Source organism: Dermochelys coriacea, chromosome 5, assembly GCF_009764565.3.
Source record: "Dermochelys coriacea isolate rDerCor1 chromosome 5, rDerCor1.pri.v4, whole genome shotgun sequence".
Classification (NCBI taxonomy): Eukaryota; Metazoa; Chordata; order Testudines; family Dermochelyidae; genus Dermochelys; species Dermochelys coriacea.
The window spans coordinates 122,442,829-122,463,638 of NC_050072.1; the positions used below are offsets into that span (position 1 = coordinate 122,442,829).

General features: G+C 41.4%; 1 protein-coding gene across 2 annotated transcripts in view; it reads right to left on the reverse strand.

Annotated features, from left to right (window-relative positions):
- PTBP3 (polypyrimidine tract binding protein 3) overlaps nt 1-19,520 on the reverse strand; it is a 115,177-nt gene extending 95,657 nt beyond the window's left edge. The window contains exons 1-2 of one of the 2 annotated variants that reach the window (XM_043514399.1): nt 19,254-19,495; nt 10,775-10,808 (exon numbers count right to left, since the gene is read on the reverse strand). In XM_043514399.1, coding sequence (XP_043370334.1) covers nt 10,775-10,808; nt 19,254-19,417 — 198 coding nt within the window. In that variant the 5' untranslated portion in view covers nt 19,418-19,495. Of the gene's footprint in view, nt 1-10,774; nt 10,809-19,253 lie in introns of both variants that reach the window. The other variant, XM_043514400.1, reaches the window with a different exon arrangement.
- Nucleotides 19,521-20,810: the final 1,290 nt, after the last annotated feature.

A 20,810-nucleotide genomic window follows, 5' to 3' on the forward strand; every position in this document is an offset into this window, starting at 1 on the left:
CTCTCTTATTGCCCCTTATGGACTCCCTTCCTCTGCACCTTTGTACTCTTTCGGTTAATGAGTTAACTAGCTCATTAGCTCACCCAGCTCACACTGATCTAGTAATTAGCCTCATCTTCCCTCAGTTAGGTCCTTATACTTATACTGATCTAACTTATGTTGCTCAAGGGTATGAATAAGCCACCCCCCTGAGCGACGTAAGTGACACTGACCTAAGAGCCAGCATGGACAGCATTATGTCGGCGGGAGAGTTTCTCCCATCAGCATAACTACCACTAACCTTGTGGGTGGATTAATTACATCGACAGGAGAGCTCTCTTCTGTCGTCTTAGAGTGGCTACACTAGGAGCTTACAGCAGTGCAGCTGTAAGCTCTCTAGCGTAGCTATAGCCTTAGGGCATGGCTACATCTGCAGATGCAGAGTGCTTTGAGTTAAACCAGCCTTCGTAGAGCACAGCAGGGAAACAAGCGCACTGGCGTGGCCACATTTGCGGCACTTGCAGCAGCACTGGGAACAGTGCATTATGGGCAGCTATCCCAGCATGCAAGTGGCTGCAACGTGTTTTTCAAATGGATGGGGTGGAGTGTGACGGAGTCTGTTGTGTATATGTCGGGGGAGAAAGAGTGGGTTTTGGGCGGGGGGCTGAGAGCATATCAGCATGCTGTCTTGTAAGTTCAGACAGCAACAGACCCACCCCCCTCGCCTCTCTCTCTCACACAGCATTCCACACTAACAGTTGCTTTGTCTCGGAGCAGATAAGCAGCTGGCTGTCAGAAACGGAGCTTTCAAAGGGCATTTCTGCATTCCTACAGCCAATTCCAAACAATGACAAGAGTGGCCACTTGACTTAAGGGGATTATGGGACGTTTCCAGAGGCTGATCAGAGTGCAGTAAAGCAACACCTTGTTCACACTGGTGCTGCGGCGCTCCTGCGAGGGCGCAGCAAACGTTATTCCACTCAAAGAGGTGGAGTACCAGCAGCGCTGTAGCCACGGAGTCAGAGCACTCTACGTGCCTTGCCAGCCTGGACAGGTAGTGAGCTAGCTCACTTTATTGCGCTGTAACTCACAAGTATAGCCAAGCCCATAGTTCCCCATCCAGGGAAGGGTCAAAGAGCCCAAAAGCTCTAGTGTCCTTCTCCATAAACATGCAGGGAGTAAGGCAGAACCCTCAGTCCCTTTGGAGAGCGCAGAGTATGATTCTAACAGGGAGCATTCAAGAAGCTAGGTCAGGCACCTGGCAATAGGGGAACAGATGAGCAAGTGACTGTGGTTTTGAAAAAAGAAAAAAGGAGTCATTTGGTCAAATGCATCCGATGAAGTGAGCTGTAGCTCACGAAAGCTTATGCTCAAATACATTTGTTAGTCCCTAAGGTGCCACAAGTACTCCTTTTCTTTTTGCGAATACAGACTAACACGGCTGCTACTCTGAAACCTGTGGTTTTGACGTGCTTCTGCCGAGATGTAATGGATTTGGTGGGAAAGAGAAGATAATTGATGTCTCAGACATGAAAGGTGAGTAAATGGATGGAGTATCCGTATCAACAATACAAATGGGGCTTGTCAGAGTGTGACTTACTTGATCAGAGTGAAGAGGATAAGAAATAGGCATATAGTGTGGGTCCAGATGAATGTTTGCACACTTAATATGTGCATGATTTTATTTAATAGGGAACGTCATTCTCATATGCAAATAAAGGTGAATTAGATTTCTTCCCATGCTGATAAGCTCTTTTGACAGTTTTTAAAATTGTATAATACTTCCATCAATCTTACAAAGGAAAAAACACTAGATATTTCTTATATTTTATTATGGTGAATCAAAAACTCACTGCATTTATTTGGTTGTTTTTGGTTCCAAAAACCATGGAAACCTAAATTTCAGCAGTTAGTTCCTCTCTCTCCACAAACTAAATAGCTTTTCTGGATATTTTGCAAATTTCCAATTGTTTGCCAATCTCCAATGCTGGCTTTTTTTCCTAGTAAATTCACATAAATTCATTACCCTGCTGTATACGATACAAGGAATACTCACATGTTAAACAAAAAAACAAAAAAGGTGTCATCTGTAAAAAGTCACGTTTTCCTCTCTTCTCCCATATGACCTTCTGCAACATAGTCTGAGATTAGCATACTGGGAGAAAACAAAAGCAGAAAGACCTGGAGTCTGCAATTGTTTCTTTAACGTAGTAAGGAAATTTAATAGTTTATTTAAGACTGAACTGACCAAAACTGGGACAAAAATTGAGAGAAATATTTTGAGAGAACAGCCCCACATTCCTTTCAGTAAAAGTCTCCCACTCACTACGACAGAGGCAAAATTAAAGTTGCGGGAGTACAAGAGTTATCTTCTGTATCTAGTTCTTTGGAGATGTCAAGAATGCTTCCTACTCTGGGGAGATTAACTCCAATAACGTCGGCCTGTAAAGAGCTAGCTGAAAACTGATGGACTATTCTCCCAAATTGGACAGCATATCTAGTTGCCAGGTCTAGAGAATAATGCTGTATAAATGCTCAAACTGACTCCAAGTTGCAACCTTGCATACCTCTGAGATAGACACATTCCTCAAATATATTGTTTTTGGCCTGATGGAACAAGTTTCAGGACTATGAGATAAGAGACACCCACAAGGTCATGATGTTTGTATATAAGGTTGTATCCACTTACACAAGATGAGCAGAATTTATTTGAACTTATTTTTATAAACTACAGTCTAGAAGCAGGTTTCAGAGTGGTAGCCGTGTTAGTCAGTGTTAATTAGTTAGTATCAGGAAAAAGAATGAGGAGTACTTGTGGCACCTTAGAGACTAAAAATTGAGCATAAGCTTTTGTGGGCTAAAACCCACTTCATCGAATGCATGCAGTGGAAAATACACACACACACACACACACAGAGAAAGAAACATGAAAAAATGAGTGTTGTTATACACACTATAACAAGAGGCAGTAATTAAGAGTCCTCAATCCACACAACCTAGCTTCCCACGGTAGGAAATGTGGCTTAGGAGAAAAGTAGCAAACAGGGCCTGAATCTTTAATTCTTCATATTCAAAATGAAGACCAACAATACAATTTTAAGAGATAGTATTTAAGTTGGAGTTACAGTGATCATTCTCTTAAAGCTCAAATGATACCCAAGTCCACAATCCTATGGTGATTCATGAATAGATTGGTAAGACATTACATAGTTCATTTAAGAATCTTGACAAGTTATTCAAACTACCTCTACTTGAAAATAGGAAGCCAACAATACAAAAATAGAAAATATTCTGAGCCGCTAATCTGAACAAAGCAAGAGAAACTTGCATAGCTAGAAAAAAATGGAACTTGACCAAAGTCTGTGTCAGAGCTTACCGGTTGGCAGACGGTGGGATGCCACCAACAGAAAAAAAAGTCAAAGGCAAAGAACTGGACCTTTTCTTATTTCACTATCATGATAGCTGTTATATTTATTGAAAAGTGGCTGTTTGGCCTCCTGAACCTGCAGATGTAATATTGAGTAATACTCTTTCCTATATATACACACACACACACACACACACACACAATATATATATATAGTAATACCCTCTTTTCCTATATGTTGAAGGGGCTGGGTTTGTAAGTAGACCTGAGCTCTAGTGGGGAGGCTCAGTGGTTTGCTCATCCAGCACCCTGTTTCAGGCTGCATGCCTTCATTTATTTGTAATTACAATCTGTGAATGGTATTTCAAGACCTAATGAAGGTCCATAACTCCCTGCAGTTAATTAAACTCTTTTCCCACATCCTCCTTCCAGGCAAAATACTGGATAGGATTCCTATTATGTGACTACAAAGCACTTTTGAAACTAAATTTTACACTGGTTAAATCATTGAACATAAACCTGATATGTATTTTTTAGCTTCCAAATGAATCAGACCAAAACAAACTGTTCTCCATGTCCACTGAAGGTAGATTGTGCACACACGCGCACACTCACTCCACTGTAGGTGACATCAGCAGTTCATTTACAGGTGGGGAGACTTCAGATCATCTGAGGAGAGAGACCGCCACACTGACTTGCCAAAGCTGGCATCATCAAGAGAGGACTGAGTGATGGTATAATGAAAAGAAAGGTATACACAGATGACTCTGTTGCTCCCTTGCATATATCCACTACTGGAACATTGCTCAGGAAAGCTGAAGTGGTGCACTAAGTTCTGATGGAGTGAGCTGTTTTTCTTGATGGAGGAGACACTTCAGCAAGCTTGTACCAGAATTTGACAGAGTCAGAAGCCCAGCAAGATTTGCTGAGATGACACTGGTTGATCCTTAGCTCTTTCACAAGGTCTGAGGAAAGATCTAAAGGGTCTTATATGGTCCAAGTAAAACACCAGGGCTCTACAAACATCCAAGATATGGAGACGCTTCTTTAGCCTTACACAAATGGGGCTTTGGGGGGGAAACACCAGAAAGTTAATGGTTTGATTTAGAAGGAAGGTTGACACTACTTTAGGCATAAACTTAGGATGTTGCCTAGGACAGTGCTTCTCAACCAGGGATACACGTACCCAGAGGTCTTCCAAGTGGTACATCAATTCTTCTAGATATTTACTTAGTTTTATAAGAGGCTACATAAAAAGCAGTAGTGAAGTCAATACAAATTAAAATGTCACACAATGACTTATTTATACTGCTTTATATAGTATACACTGAATTGTTTTTTATTTTATAATTGATTTATTTTATAATTATATGGTAAAAATGAGAAAGTAAGCAATTTTTCAGTAATAGTGTGCTATGACACACTATTGTATTTTTGTGTCTGATTTTGTAAGCAAGCAGTTAAGTGAGGAGAAACTTGGGGTATGCAAGACAAATCAGACTCCTGAAAGGGATACAGTCGTCTGGAATGGTTGAGAGCCACTGGCCTAGGGAACACCCTGTCCTTATGAAAGACCATGAAAGGCTAGGAGAGCCTGAAGTTCTGAAACCCTCCTCGCATAAGTAATTGCCACCAAAAACGCCATCTTGGCCAAGAAGTTAACAAAATTATATTTAGATAAAAGAACCTGATAATTGGCAACTCTCATTTTAAGTGTGGCAGTGGAACAAGCCTTACAACCATACAGATAAAGTATCTTTAACTGCTTATCCTTGGGATGGTCTTAGATTGAAATTGGCAAAATCATTTGTTAGTGGTTGCAACCACCAAGGATTCAAGAGCTGGGAGAGCAAAGAAATAACCAAAGTCTTGTTGAAGGACTTGGTATCTTCTGTCTACCCTAGACATACGAGGTAGAGAGGCCGAAGTCTGCCAGAGCCTTCACCGGTTCTAGTAAAGCTTTGCTGATAGGAAGGGCAACTCCTTCCTGGAACAGGTATCTGTAAGATGTCCAGGAAAGCATGCAGGTTCTCCTGCACAATCTCCGCCTAGACACCTAAAAAGAGATAACCACCCTCTTCATGGGGACCTGAAAAAAAACTCTGTAGTTCTCTGGGAGGCAGCCTACTCTAGAGTTACCACTTTGTCCAGCTAAGTGGAAGAGATGTGTGGAGGAACGTCCTTCCTCCATGGAATCCATGACATCAGGTTGCAGGATGGCAGGAAGATGCTGAGAAACTTCTGTAGTGCAGGAGTTAAGTCTAGAATCTCTCAGGGCAGCCCAAGACCAATAAGGCCATTGAGGGGAAAAAAAAAAAAAATCTGAAACATCAATGGTGGGCGACGCAACTTGAAAGTTCCTGTAGGGAACCCAATCTTGGTCTTAGGTTTGGTATTTGAAGAAGCCCTGTATGGTGATCTAAAGTATCTGGAAGGAGAAACAGGCTCCTCTTCCTCCCCTCCCCCCCCGAAAAAACCAAACATCCTCAGAATAGAGAGGAACAGTTCCCACTGGGGTTTGAAGATGTTTGCACAAGAGACATGGACAAGGTTCAAAGCAGGCAATGGTTGGGATGGTCAAAAGGCGGACAAAATCATCAGCACTAGTGGTATGAGTAAACCTGCAAACTGTATCAACAGTGCCATATGCATTGTTGGTGCTGGAAGAGTCGGGATAGCTGCAGAGCATGTGAAAAGTGCTGGCCGCAGGTTAATTCTAGCATGACCCATGAGCGTGTTGGCAGAGCTGCAGTGCTGGTATGACTACAGAGTGTATTGATTGAGCCACAACGGCCACAGAGTGTCAATGGCACTGGTTGTGTTGATGGGGCAAGCAGAGGAGTCAACTACACTAGGGAAAGTCAGGTAAGGAAAACAAAGGAGATTCCTTTCAACAAAAAAGCCTGCGCAGCCGAAGCCTCTCAGCTAAGAGTATCTGTGCCAACAGTGCTGAAACAGATCGAGAGGAAGAAGGATCCAGCACAGATAAAGATAGTGGTTTTGACAGCCCCGACAGAGGCTCTGATGGAGACTGAGTTTATGGTGCCACCTCCGACGATACCACAGAACAATTAGATTTGTGTGGTCTGGAACCAGTACCAGATGACTTAAAAAGAAAAAAAAAATCAAATCTTCTAAGTCACAGTGTCTGGAATGCTTTGAATTTGATAAAGATGATGAAGTGTGATATTTCTCGCTTGACTTGTGCTTTGGGTGAGAAGTGGCTGGAGACTGTCTACAGAATGACTCAGAGTCCATGTGTCATTGTCACAGCCCAGTTCAGATGCGGGCTGCATTGCCTCTTTCATGAGGTGAATCTTCAAATGACTGTCTCTGGTTTTTTAGTCCTGGTGGGGAAGGAGGTGGAAATGGAACATTGTGTCCCTCAAACAGGTCGGACAATTTTTCCATGACAGGGAAAAGAGCCCTGCATTTTCCACGCAGTTTAAATCCCAGGGACTTTTTAATAATAAATCTCCCAGGAATTAGTAAAATGACTAATTAAAACGATTAACCATTAGCTAGCTATATACACAACTATGAAAGCTGGCTAACTGAAGAAAAGCAATGGGGTATTCCAACTGTTGCCAAGCAGTTAGAAGGAACTGAGGGGGAGGTGGTGGTCAGGTCCATTTTACCTGCTGACCCAAGAACACAAGGGGAGAAGGGACATGGGCTTCTGAGTGGTACTGCTGGTAAAAGTCTCTGACTTGCATGCAGTGGACATACATACACCTATACTGGAATGTATGTGCGTACAATCACTTGACTAATGGTGCTTTTACCACTAGACCATGCTTCCTCCCAACTTCAAAATGGATTTAAGGGATTAATGTCATTAATGGATTTAAAGGGGCACAAAAACAGTAAGACAATGTTGAAAACCTCACCTACATGATCACACTAATCTGTGCAAGCAAGAACACCACAAGCTAGATATAGCTGGTAAAACTAATTTTGTGAACAATTTTCAAAAATTTCTAGAGTAATTTAGTCATATCCTTGTCTTACAGTTATATGACTCTCGTATAGTAAATTTAACACATTTAAGATTTTTTCTATTGTGTTCACTGTTCCTCAAAGTGCTTAAGATGGTAAATACAAACCATGAATATGAAATAAGCAAGATACAAGACTGTATCTTTCAATTTTGTACAGCAACTAATGCTCTGTAGGTATTACAATATAGATAGACAGATGATAGAAGAAACTCTACATAGTCCAGCAAAACTCTGCTTTGTGCTTCTCTGCCTATGTGTAACTATATTATAGAATCAAGATATATACAATTAATATGGATAACTGAGACTGCAAGTATTATACATTCACCCAAGGCATGATACTAAAAAAAAGTTACTTTTAATTTTTAAATGAAAAGATAATCATAGCCTACTGTGTTTGGCTTAAAGGCTGAAACACTTATCTATATGGATTCCCTCTACAGCTCCTGAAACTAGGAAGATGTCAAGACCTATAGGCAAGGATTCTATTTGAAGCTCTATCTCAAAAGGATAAAAATATGGTGATAGTTTCTCTTTGTAGTGTTCTCTGAATTTACGCTGTGTTCAATGAGCCTGTTGCATCATGGTTTGAATTTTTTTTTTTAACATAAAAAGATGAATTATACCTCCAATTTAACATCAAATCTGCTTACTAAAAATCAAATTCAGTCTTTTCCTCATGCTTTTACTGGGGGGGGATACTTTAGAAGGAAGAAAGTCAACTAGAATATACTCCTGAGAAAGAGAATCCCCCTTCTGTCCATGGAACATTGATCTCAATGCTCAAGAGTGTTTTCTCCCAAAACTCTAAGGGAGATATTATCTAATCTAATTTATTTCCCCACCTACCTATCTAGTTTTTAGTCATGGGATTTCATTCTAGAGCTGATCAACCATAATGGTACTCACCCTCACCAAACTTAAATATTTTATCTAAATTACCAGATTCCTATCCCACCTCCCTCACTTTTTTGTGTGATCTGATGGTATGGTACTGCATGCACAATCTTGGATCTTTGAAAATCATTGTGAATAAGCCTAAAAACACTTACATGCCAAAATGTCAAGTCCTACATACACAAACATGACTTTAAATGTTTAGAGTCTGTGAGGCAATCTTAATTTTAATCACAAATCTGTCTACCTATGAATTAGGGCTGTCAAGCAATTAAAAAACCTCTTGATTAATCGCGCTGTTAAACATTAATAGAATACCATTTATTTAAATATTTTGGATGTTTTCTACATTTTCAAATATATTGATTTCAGTTACAACACAGGATACAAAATGTACAGTGCTTACTATATATTTATTTTTGATTACAAATATTTGCACTTTTTAAAAACAAAAGAAATAGCATTTTTCAATTCACCTAATACAAGTACTGTAGTGCAATTTCTATCATGAAAGTTGAACTTGCAAATGTAGAATTATGTACAAAAAAATAACTGCATTCAAAAATAAAGTGTAAAACTTCAGAGTCTACAAGCTCACTCAATCCTTCTTCAGCCAATCGCTCAGACAAACAAGTGTGGTTACAATTTGCAGAAGATAATTCTGCCCACAGGGCTGCTACTCTGAAACTTGTTTACAATGTCACCTGAAAGTGAGAACAGGCACTCTCATGGCAACAGTGTAGCAAGCATTGCAAGATATTTACATGCTTCATGCGCTGAAGATTCATATGTCCCTTCATGCTTCAACCATTCTAGAGAACGTGGGTCCATGCTGATGATGGGTTTTGCTCAATAAAGATCCAAAGCAGAGCACACTGACATGCTCATATTCATCATCCAAGTCAGATGCCACCAGGAGAAGGTTGATTTTTTTTTGTTTTGGATCATTTGCATTCTGTAATTTCTGCATCAGAGTGTTGCTCTTTTAAGACTTCTGAAAACCATGCTCCACACTTCATCCCTCTGAAGATTTTGGAAGGCACTTCAGATTCTTAAACCTTGGATTGAGTGCTGTAGCTATTTTTAGAAATCTCACATTGGTACCTTCTTTGTGTTTTGTCAATTCTGCTGTGAAAGTGTTCTTAAAATGAACATGTGCTGGGTCATCATCCGAGACTGCTATAACATAAAATATATGGCAGAACACAGGTAAAACAGACATACAATTCTCCCCCAAGGAGTTTAGTCACAAATTTAATTAATGCATTTTTTTTTCCCCTAAATGATCAGCAGCAGCATGGAAGCATGTCTTCTACAATGGTTGCCGAAAAATGAAGGGATATATGAATGCTTAGCATATCTATTGTAGCTGGCGTTGCGGGTATTTAAAGTGCCATGCAAACGCCTGTTCTTACGTTCAGGTGACATTGTAAATAAGAAGCAGGCAACATTATCCTCCATAAATGTAAACAAACCTGTCTGTCTTAGTGACTGGCTGAACAAGAAGTAAGACTGAATGGACTTGTAGGCTCTACAGTTTTACACTGTCTTCTTTTTGAGTGCAGTTATGCAACAACAAAAAAACCTACATTTGGAAGTTACACTTTCACGACAAAGATTGCACTACAGTACTTATATGAGGTGAACTGAAAAATACTATTTCTTTTGTTTATCTTTTTACAGTGCAAATATTTGTAATAAAAAATATAAAGTGAGCACTGTACCTACACTTTGTATTCTGTGTTGTAGTAGAAATCAATACATTTGAAAATGTAGAAAAACATCCAAAATATTTAATAAATTTCAATTGGTATTCTATTTAACAGTGTGATTAATCTTTTTGAGTTAACTGCGTGAGTTAATTGCAATCAATCAACAGCCCTAATATGAATCTTGATAAATGTATAACAAGCCAACAACAATAAAAAAATTTACGTGGAAGTCTATCAGATGTATAGCGACTAGCACAAAAAGGCTAAGACCTCTAGGTACTATCACAATAAAAATAAGTAATGTTAATAATACAACTGGCATTTTTAAACACAATTGTAAGACTCCAGTTTCTTAACACATCATGCACAAAATCAGAATGTAAAGTGGGCTTGAGAACTAGAGTCTCAGACAGAAAATGTACGTAATGGGCCTTAAATAGAAGCAAAAAAAAAATGACACCAAATGTCCCTGACCCAATTTTCTATGTCCCTGGTCCTGAGTGCAGAGTACACTATTACCGCTCTTCATAAACAATATCTATTTGTAACACTAAATTCAATTTCCAGTAAATGAACATTTTAAAGTTTGGTCAGAATAACTTATATGGACTCGTAAAGGACAGGAGATTGACTGCTGAACGCTCAGTTTTTAAAAAAATGTTGAAGGCTAAAATAAAGGTACAGGAACATTGCTAAGACATAAATAGCACAATAATACACAATTGATATGAACATCAATATGGCATCAACAAGAAACAGAAGTGCTATAAATAAAGAGGGTAACAAGTGCATATGAAAGGACAGAAAAAGATTCCTACCTTTAAACCGACTGCTATAAGATCTGTAACAACACTGTATGAAAAAAAAATGAAGAGAGAAAATGGAAAAAGTTAGAGAGCAAGTTATTGCAAAGGCAGTGATAAATAAGGTTAAAGAAAGAAAGAAAACCATTGTTATAAATTATAAAGGAAAGAATGTGATGAGTTGTGGAATTTTTTTGTTTGTTTTATTTTGTTTTTTTGCAAAGGAAACTGGATAATCTAGTAATGCACGGTATGAAATAAAGCAAAGTTTTAGCTGGTGGGAGCAACAGCAAGTGATAGAAATTCCGCTCAGTCACTGTAAAAAGGGCATATACAATTATGTAATTTTTCATTTTCAATTTTCATAATTCCTCCACACCTCCCCCCCCCAAAAAAGTAAAAGTAAAAGGAACACTGGACAGCAACATTTATTTCTCCCCTGCCCGTGGAACTACAGGTATGTATCAAGTCTATTTTTGTAGCTCAAATTTCCACTGTTCTTCAAAACTGAACTTGTATGTATGGATTTTACAGAAGTGAAAAAGTTACATTTTAAAAAATCATTTCCTCCCGCAGATCAGGAAAATGTCATGAAAATATGTCAATCTATCGAAAGGATCTCAATTAAATCTGTCCTTTCCTACCCTCAACTGCTTCACCAGAAGCTAAGTTAGGGGTATCAAACTCATTCTGTAGAAAGAATTCAACTTTTTAAACTATGGGGTTGGCAATGCTGAAACTAAGTGGCCAAAAATGTTAAATCAGGCCCACAAAATCATGAAGATTAAAAAAAAAAAAAAAAAATTGGGGTGGGGGGGGGAAAGGTTTTTGCCTTCAGTTTTTGCCTAGTATTTGCCTTCTGATTTTGAGTCCATAGGAATTACATTTTTAATCTCTTCTCTGCAACCATGAGGACCAGGAATGAACTTTTATAAATGAAAGCTGAGATTCTCACCAAACCACATGCCTCCAGGACCTGAGGCTTTTACGAATACACCAAATGTGGCAAGAGTGGCAATAAAATCATGAGAGTTCACAACACTTTAGACTGGGGTATAAATTTAGGACTACATGCTATTCTCAGTCCCACTAATGTCAGTGAAAAATTTGCATAAAGATGGATCGTAGAATATATGACCTTTATATATAAGCTAAAAGTTCAGTTACTATTTCTTCAGTGCTATCCAATATCCAGCTTCACTCAGTGGGGAAAATATGCTTACATTTATGACACCCACTATTCTTGTCTTGTCTTCCCTTTCTATTCTCCTTTCTCCATTTTTCAACCACTTCCCTGACTGTCCCTCTGTTCTTTCCCCTGCATTTCCTTCCCCGCAGCAACTTCCAATTCCCATTCCCAGTGGGAAACACTTCCATACCCTATCCCAGACCATCCATTTAAATGAACAGCAATAAAATACAGTACTTATGGATATGTCTACACTACAGCGGCTCAGCAACATCACTGCAGCTTTCCTACTGTAACACTGTAGGGTAAATTTTTTACCCCCTGAGCTATGTTGCTAGGTCAACCTATGTTTTAGATGTAGGCCAGGCCTTAATACTGGTATTAGTACCATCTCTAAGCTTTAGAGTTCTCAACACCCCAATGAAATGAATGAAGGGCAAAGGGCAAACCTCTAAAATTCATTGTTTCAAGCTACCTGGCATCTCAAGAAGACAACAGCGAATCAATATACTCTGTTTATATTTGAGAAGTTTTCTAATGTGGGTCTCTCAATCTCTCTTGTTGAAGCTGTTCCAGATTGAATGAATAATTATATCATTAAATTGTGCCAAAGAAAGAGACTGACTGTTTAGTTCCATGGGCAGAGCAGACACACCTCAGGTGAGACGTACATGTCCAAATATCAGGGAGAAGAGTGAATTGAACCAAGATCTCCCACATCCTGGGTGGTGGTAAGGGTTTAGAGGGAAACTCTGCCCCAGATCCTTATGAAAAGCAGAAGAACAGCTCTGTATAGCTCTCTCCTGCAGCCTATGGGGAAGAGCTGTACTTCATGACCCCGCACAAGACCATCCTGCAAGTGACCACCAACGATATGCACATCTGCCATCTAAAGACAACAAAGGGGTTACCAATCAATGATCCCTTAGAAAAGATCCTGCTTTGGGAATAGACCAGCAAGTCCAACAACTTTGCTGATCCAATCTGAATGTTATACTAGTTTTGGATCATCACTCTTGTGACTGTGTACACTGCACATATTAAAAAAAGTTAGTAATGCTTTGGTTAAATTGTGAGGTCCTAGTGAACATTTTTTTTTTTAAATAGACTAAAGCTGTGTTCTTTTGATCCAGTTGCTCCTAGAATTTGCTACTGAGCCATGATGAGCTGTGTCCTCCCTAACCGGTCTAAATTCCATTGTGCATGCATCATGTCTTTTAATGAATAAGCATGGCAGAAAGTTGAACTGACTTGAAATGCTATGACTAAGAAAATTCATCTCAGAGCAGTCAGATAGATCAATGGTTACACCACTGACTTATGGATGAGTGTTCATTCCACCAGCTTTTGGGATGGAGGTATGGGGAAAACTGGATTAACAGTAGAAACCAAAGAGTGTTCTTTTCCCCTTCATCCTGTTCTCCTGGTTACTATACCACTTCTGTTGAAAATGGTTTTATTTGCACGCTCATTAAAACACAGACTCTTATTTTCACATGTTCAAGATTTTAAAAAATAACCATTTTCTTCAGGTGTTGTGAAAAAATAAGCTTGTGGAACACAAGACTACCCAAAACAGAATAATGAACATTTAAACAAAGTTTTATTAGTTCTCAATGGCTCATGCTCTAAAAACATTTAGATGTGAGGTATGTCAGAGGGGACCTTTCAGAGTGTGGGGAAAGAATCTTGAGGGATACTTCTGCATCTACAGCCACACCTTTTAAAGATTGAAAGAGACCATTATATCGTACAGAATCAATTTCCTGAGCTATATTTTTCAAATACTCAAGAGTTAAGCTATTAGCGTCTTTCCTCCTCAGTACAAGCTGAAAGCTCTAGGAGACTATTCACCTGCAATTAACAAGCTATCCCTTCAAAGTTTTAAATTCCAGTACACTCAATCATGCACCAACAACTGTGTTCAAATGCCTGATCTCTTATCATGAATTTACGAGAAAAAATTATCAATGTTTCACTTCAGTCACAGACAAAACGACATCAAGGATACAGATATTGTGCAATTGTTGAATCATCCAGAGTACACTGTAAGAAAATTATAAGTACTATGCTCTTACCAAATTTTCATTACACAATTAAACCCAACTCTATCATTTCCTGATGTAATTATGGCATAGATTTGCTTTAAAAAGGAGAATCTGGTTAAAAAAACCAAACACACAGAAGACCACTACATTATTTTATAGTTATCATTTGTGATCACAGGAGGTGCCTGAGCTACAGCTCAAACGGTGAAAGATCGATGGAGACTGTTGGCAGAGCAATGTGTTAGGGTCCATCCCACACAGGTTCATAACAGCCAGAGTTTGTTAACCTTTAGGGAATGTTGTATGGCCCATCAGGAGCTGGAATATGGCAGAGGAAATACTGGTGGTGGTTTATTGTTTTTGTTGTATGCATGGTTTGTTAGTAAGTGACAAACTTCATGTATTAAAAATATTTAACTTTGTCAAGAACATTCAGAGCTTGGAATAGGTGCTCTTTTTACGTAGTAGGTCTTGTTTACACACTCTTTTTGCACTATTTAAGTATACCGGTTTAGAAACGCAGTTAAATTGGTGCAAAAAGTGTTTAAATAAAGCTGAAGTGCATTATAAATCTAAACAAAAGTTGCGGCCTATGAAGCCTTAAGAATTATAGTGAACAAGAGATTACTAAAAAAAGAAAAGGAGTACTTGTGGCACCTTAGAGACTAACGAATTTATTTGAGCATAAGTTTTCGTGAGCTATAGCTCACTTCATGTAGCTCACGAAAGCTTATGCTCAAATAAATGTGTTAGTCTCTAAGGTGCCACAAGTACTCCTTTTCTTTTTGTGAATACAGATTAACACGGCTGCTACTCTGAAACAAGAGATTACTAGCTTTAAGGCTAGAACATTGTGTGTGGAATTCCTTGTCAGCTGGAAGCAGTTGCAGCTAGATACTGAACCCAGTAACAAACTGGCTGGATGTATCTTGTAAATGAATACCTAATAACTGTGCTTACTCAGTTCATTTTTATCGTTCCAGTATTTCTTGTTCCAGTATTGTTCCAACATTTTTAAATAACCCTAATTGAGCTTATTTAAAAATACATACTTTCCTATTGTTTTTGGTAGATCCCTCCCCCCCATCACAATCTCACTACTGGATCTAAAGTAATTAAAATGCAATTTCCCCTTTACTGCATTTCACTGGGACAATGAAAGAGGGAATCTGTTCCTCCTTCTGGTTGTCACACATCAGAACAATGATGCAAAGATCAAGTTCCAAACTTCATAGAGGAACATATGAATCCTCCCTGATTTAGTATAATCTTGCATTCTAAGCATTGATTTTAGGTATAAATTAACCTTAGTGTGCCATAAAAATGAAGTTCCTCCTGTATGTATAGTTTGCATAACAGCTTCAATATATAAAATGCAACTTCTTTCTCAACAAACAGTGCTATAAAATATTTTAATCATTTTGAAGATTTATATAATTAAGATTTTCTGTTATGAAATAAATTCTCAAGAATTTAAGAATAAAACCAGGTTAAACTAAATCCAATGCTACATTTTAAGTTATTATGCCTTTCTTGAAGGCTTAAGTTTTCAAAAGTGACTAACAATTTTGGCGTTTCAATCTGAGAAACCCACAAGGAGCCCAATTTTCAGAGTGCTTGTAGGTGCCCCACTAAATATAAAACTTCCTTCAAGTCTCAAATGGGCACCAAAAACTGGAAACAAAGTCATCTCAGTTTGGAACATCTAAGCAGATATTAACAACCCTAAGATCCTTTACCAAAGACAAATGAGGTTGTCAAAAGCAGGAACTGGATGTGCAAAAAAAAGTAATTCACCTTTAACTAGCCCAGCTGTACTTAGCTACTGAAACTATGTTGTGCGTCACACACTATTCTAAAGGCTGTAATAAAAGACTATCATCTGCAAAACAAAATCTGTCCACTTTATTATAGGCTTCACATACAGTTACAAAAATACAATTAAAAATTATTCAAACCTATACAATTTGTATACTGTTCACTATTTATACACAGAAAAGGATGCTGTTCAACTTGAAATCTAGTCACTTAAAAATTGAATTAAAAGTATTTTCAGGTATTATACATCTACCACCTAGTACCACTTCCATTCCCCCATCCTGTTGCAGCCTTAAAATCTACATTAACAGGAAGAAATGATTAGAGAGAGAAAAACTAACTATACAAAGTGGAAACGACAGAAAATGCCTAGACCGAGGTGGGAACCCAGAATTTTTGTTTCATATGAAATTCTGTGATGGGGGGAAAAGCGGGAATCTGTTTTGGAACAGAACCAAAAACACCCACAACCTTAAGTTTCCTTTTAAAACAAAATCCATAAAAAAAAAAATCATTCTGATTAGAACAAAATATTTGTTTTACTTTTCAAATTTTTATATTAGAGAATATAAATGTTTCAATTTTTAAAATTTGTTTTTTCAAAAAAGAAAATCATAATTTCCGTACCAATAAGGTCAAAACCTTCAGTTCCATTTAACAATATGTTGTCAAAACCCACACATTTCTGCAAAACATGTAGCTTTAGATGAATCAGCATTTTCCAAAAGACATTATGTTGGAAGACTGCCAACTCTATTATTAACATTTATGTAGCACTAGAAGACTATGACCAATTTGGGCTTCACTGTGTTAGGTGCTGTACAGATATAGAATTTCCATAATTTGTTTCAGTATTCTTAGGTGTTACCTGTTAGTACCATAAGCAAAATAAATAAATAAATAAATCAGATGCGATTTTAAATTGACAGAGGAATGGGACTGGCTTTGAAGTATCGCCATGTCCTAAAAGTCAGACGTCCACAGCACTTTTCTTCCTACTGTTGTTACAACATATAGATGATTATGGAAACTCAGTGTAATCATACAAAATATTTCTCCAGTTTGTCATCATATTTTCTTTTTTGTTTAAAAACCAATATTGTCAAGAAAACTCACAAGTAATTTCAATTTTATTTTTTAAACCAATTAGGTTTTGAATTAATAGCCTCCCCTTTAAAATTTGTTGTAAAAGTGTACAGATTAATACTCCAATTCTGTAAACATATATGCATGTGCTTAATTAGACATGTGAGTAATCCAACTGAAGTCAAAAGGACTACTCACTGCATAAACTGTTTGCAGGAACAAAGCCTTAAAGTTATGTTATAAAAATGGTATATAAAGTATACAACTAAAGATACAAATTGCTGTCTAACCTTATGAAATAATATGGTGAAGCAGTTATGCTTCATTCAAACACAGAACTCTGTTTCCACAGCAATACTCCTATTGTGCTCCAGTAATATAGTGACTGTAGTTCAACATACCAGAACCCATAAGTTTTATGCTTCATACAAAAAAATTGCTAACATGAAGGTACGGATTTAAATTGCAGCTTTGAATTACAGTCTTCAAAAAATCTTATTAAATTGTCACTTTACAATTCAGAATTGTGAATTCAAAACAGCATGTGTCTGTTTAATTATGTTTACCCTGAAGTGGCAAGAAGGTACTTAGAGGTGTATCTCTGTGATACATCTAGCAAGAAGAAAAGGAGTATTATGGCACCTTAGAGACTAACAAATTTATTTGAGCATAAGCTTTCGTGAGCTACAGCTCACTTCATCGCATCCGAGGAAGTGAGCTGTAGCTCACGAAAGCTTATGCTCAAATAAGCCAGTCGGAAAACACTTCAATCTCTCCGGTCACAAGATTACAGACCTGAGAGTGGCTATCCTTCAACAAAAAAAACTTCAAAAACAGATTCCAGTGAGAGACTGCTGAATTGGAATTAATTTGCAAACTGGATACAATTAATTTAGGCTTGAATAGAGACTGGGAATGGAGGAGTCATTACACAAAGTAAAACTATTTCCCCATGTTACTTCTCTCCCCACACCCTACCCCCCCCCCACTGTTCCTCAGACGTTCTTGTTAACTGCTGGAAATGGCCCACCTTGCTTGTCACCCCAAAAGGTTTTCCTCCTTCCCTCCCCCCCATGGCTCATCTTAAGTGATCACTCTCCTTACGGTGTGTATGATAAAACCCATTGTTTCATGTTCTCTGTGTGTGTATATCAATCTCCCCACTGTATTTTCCACCGAATGCATCCGATGAAGTGAGTTGTAGCTCAGGAAAGCTTATGCTCAAATAAATTTGTTAGTCTCTAAGGTGCCCCAAGTCCTCCTTTTCTTTTTGCTCACATAAATGTGTTAGTCTCTAAGGTGCCACAAATACTCACTCCTTTTCTTCTTGCAAATACAGACTAACACGGCTGCTACTCTGAAACCTGTCATCTAGCAAGAGTCCAGGTTAATTGGTGAGAACATGTAAAACATTCGTATCATCTACCACGAAATCTTATTTGACATTATATGAAGTCACTCCGCTCACCCCTGCAAAACAGAAGTGACTATGTTCAAGTCCATGGGAGTACACCAGCATAAAACCAAGACTATAGCTTTGACGGATTTAGGTATCGCCAACCGTGGTTTGCATCCACACAACGTGCAGCCGCCTCCAACAGAGAAAACTGGAAGTCACAAATCAGAGCATTGCTGTAGCATATCCAAGCCTGTCACCTAAGGCCGGGCAGGGACGCTGCCTGACCCGAATACTCCGTGAAAGGATCATGTGCTTCCTTCCACTCCGCCCTGGTTTTCGCCCCTCGGCTGCCCGGGGGGGGGGGGGGGACCAGCAAACCAAACGGCGCCAGAGCTTCCCGGGCGCGGCTCCTGCACCGCGCTTCCCCTCGCCGACGACAGCAGCGGCTCCCGCTGCCGACCGAAACCTCCGCCCCGCCCCGCCCCGCCCCCCCCCCGGGGGGGACACGGCCGCGCACCAGCGTTAGCCAAGAGGGAGGCACCGGGGCGAGCGGCCGCTCGGGCAGGGGCCTCGCGGCTCACCGCAGCGCCGCCCTCGCACCAAGTTTGAGCCTCCCCCCCCCCCCCCCGTTGTCAGCAAACAGAAAAGTTGGAACCACCACCCCCCTCTCCCCCCCCCCGCGGCCGCCGCGTACGAGCACGAGCGCGCGCGCGCGCGCCCCCCCTCCCCCGGCCGCCCGCCCGCCCGCCCCGCTCGAGGGCCTTGTGCGCCCCTCCTCAGGCAGCGGGAGCGGCCCCACGGGAGGCGAGTCACCTCAGCCACAGGCTCAGCCCCGCTCCTACGGGGAGCGCTCCGCTACCCGGCCACATCTCCACGGACAGAAAGCGGCCGCCAGGACCGGGTGGGCGCAGGGAGGAGCGGGGCGCGCCCCCGGGGGCCAAGGCGCGTACTCACCCATCCATGGCACAGACAGGAAGAAGCGGCGAGGGACCGGGGGAGGGGGAGAGAGCGGCGCGGCGGCGGGTGCCACAGGAGGGGAAGGCGAGAAGGATGGGAGAGGAGCCGGGGTAGGGAGGGACGGAGTGAGAGCTGAAGGCGGGGCTGCCCCTTCTGCGCATGCGCCGCGGGGAGACCGGGGCCCCCTCCGCAGGCGGCCCACCCCAGGCCCAACCTCACGGCGAGGTAGCGCGCGCGCGTCGGGACCAAGCGTCCGACGTCGCGGGCGCCCAGGCGCGCGCCTGCCCCGCCCCGCCGTTCCGTGCGGGGGCCGTTCAGCGCGCGCGCCACACGCACGCACGCACGCTGGTAACCCTCCGCGCAAGCGAGCGCCAAGCCGCCCCCTCCGCTCCTCGGCGCAGGCGCGCGGCGCGTTCCCGGGGCCCGGGGCGCGCTCTGGCCGCTCTGCTCCCGGCGCGGCAGGCGGCTCGTTTCTGTCCCGGGCTGGCGCGTAGCCGAACCGGGCCTGAGGAACAGCCTCATGCAGGGCGAGGGGGCGAGGGGCCGGGCACCTGGCCCAGGAAAGAGGGTCTGACCCTCCCCCCCCCCCCCCCCACCCGCGCGAGGGGTCGCGGGGCCCTGGAGACGGGCTGGAGGTGTCACCGCGTGGCTGCCAGGCCCCTGTGGAGAAACCGAAATCTCCTGCCCCGCCCATTGTACTTGACTTACACAGGGCACCTTTTGGCGGCGCCCCCTGAGCTCCAGGCCTGCAGTTGCGCCGCCCCGAGCCCTGTCTGTAGCTCTCCGCGGCATCATGCACCCAAGTGCCCTGGGCCGGGCACGGGGATTCCCCTGCGGTTCAGGGGCAGAGAGACGATGGGGGTTCCTCACCCCGCCCAGGAGCGGGCTCTGCCTTTGTTGCCCGCAGAGGGGCCCTGCGGGGAAGCTGCCACCTGTCCTGCGATGGATGCCTGAGCCCTTGGGCGGTGACTGCATCAGATTCAGATGAGCTGGGGGGATTTCTCTGCCTCCTTGGTGTGTTACTGGCCCCACCGCTGTCATGGATCGCACTGCGGGTTGGCTCAAGTGAGAAGTTTTCTAAAGAGGAAAAGTAACAAAATACCAGCGTGAACTGTAGATACATAAAGGAATATTTCAGTGTTCCCTTCTTTCTCATATGCACTCCTCTTAAGAACCATAGACGCCAATCCCTTACCCCTATGAGACTCCTATTGCATCACCGCTCTGGGGCAAAGAGCTGTCCATGTGGATTTAGCTGCAGATTGCGGGTCTCAGAACATAAGTTCTTGGCATAAAGGACAATGGCCCCATCTGTATTTGTACAACATGCAGCATAGTGGCACCCCAACCCTGATTGAGTCCTCTGGGAGCTACCACCGTACAAATAATAATGGTGGTTGTTGCAGAGGACAGCTGGAGTCACTATACCACATGCTGACTCAAAGGGTGATGGGACCTTCTCGAGTCTTTTAAAGCTGAGCAAGCCTTTAAAAGTCAGTCTGCATTCACAAACTTGTGCTGAGTTAAGGTCTCATATGAAAAACATGTGAAAGT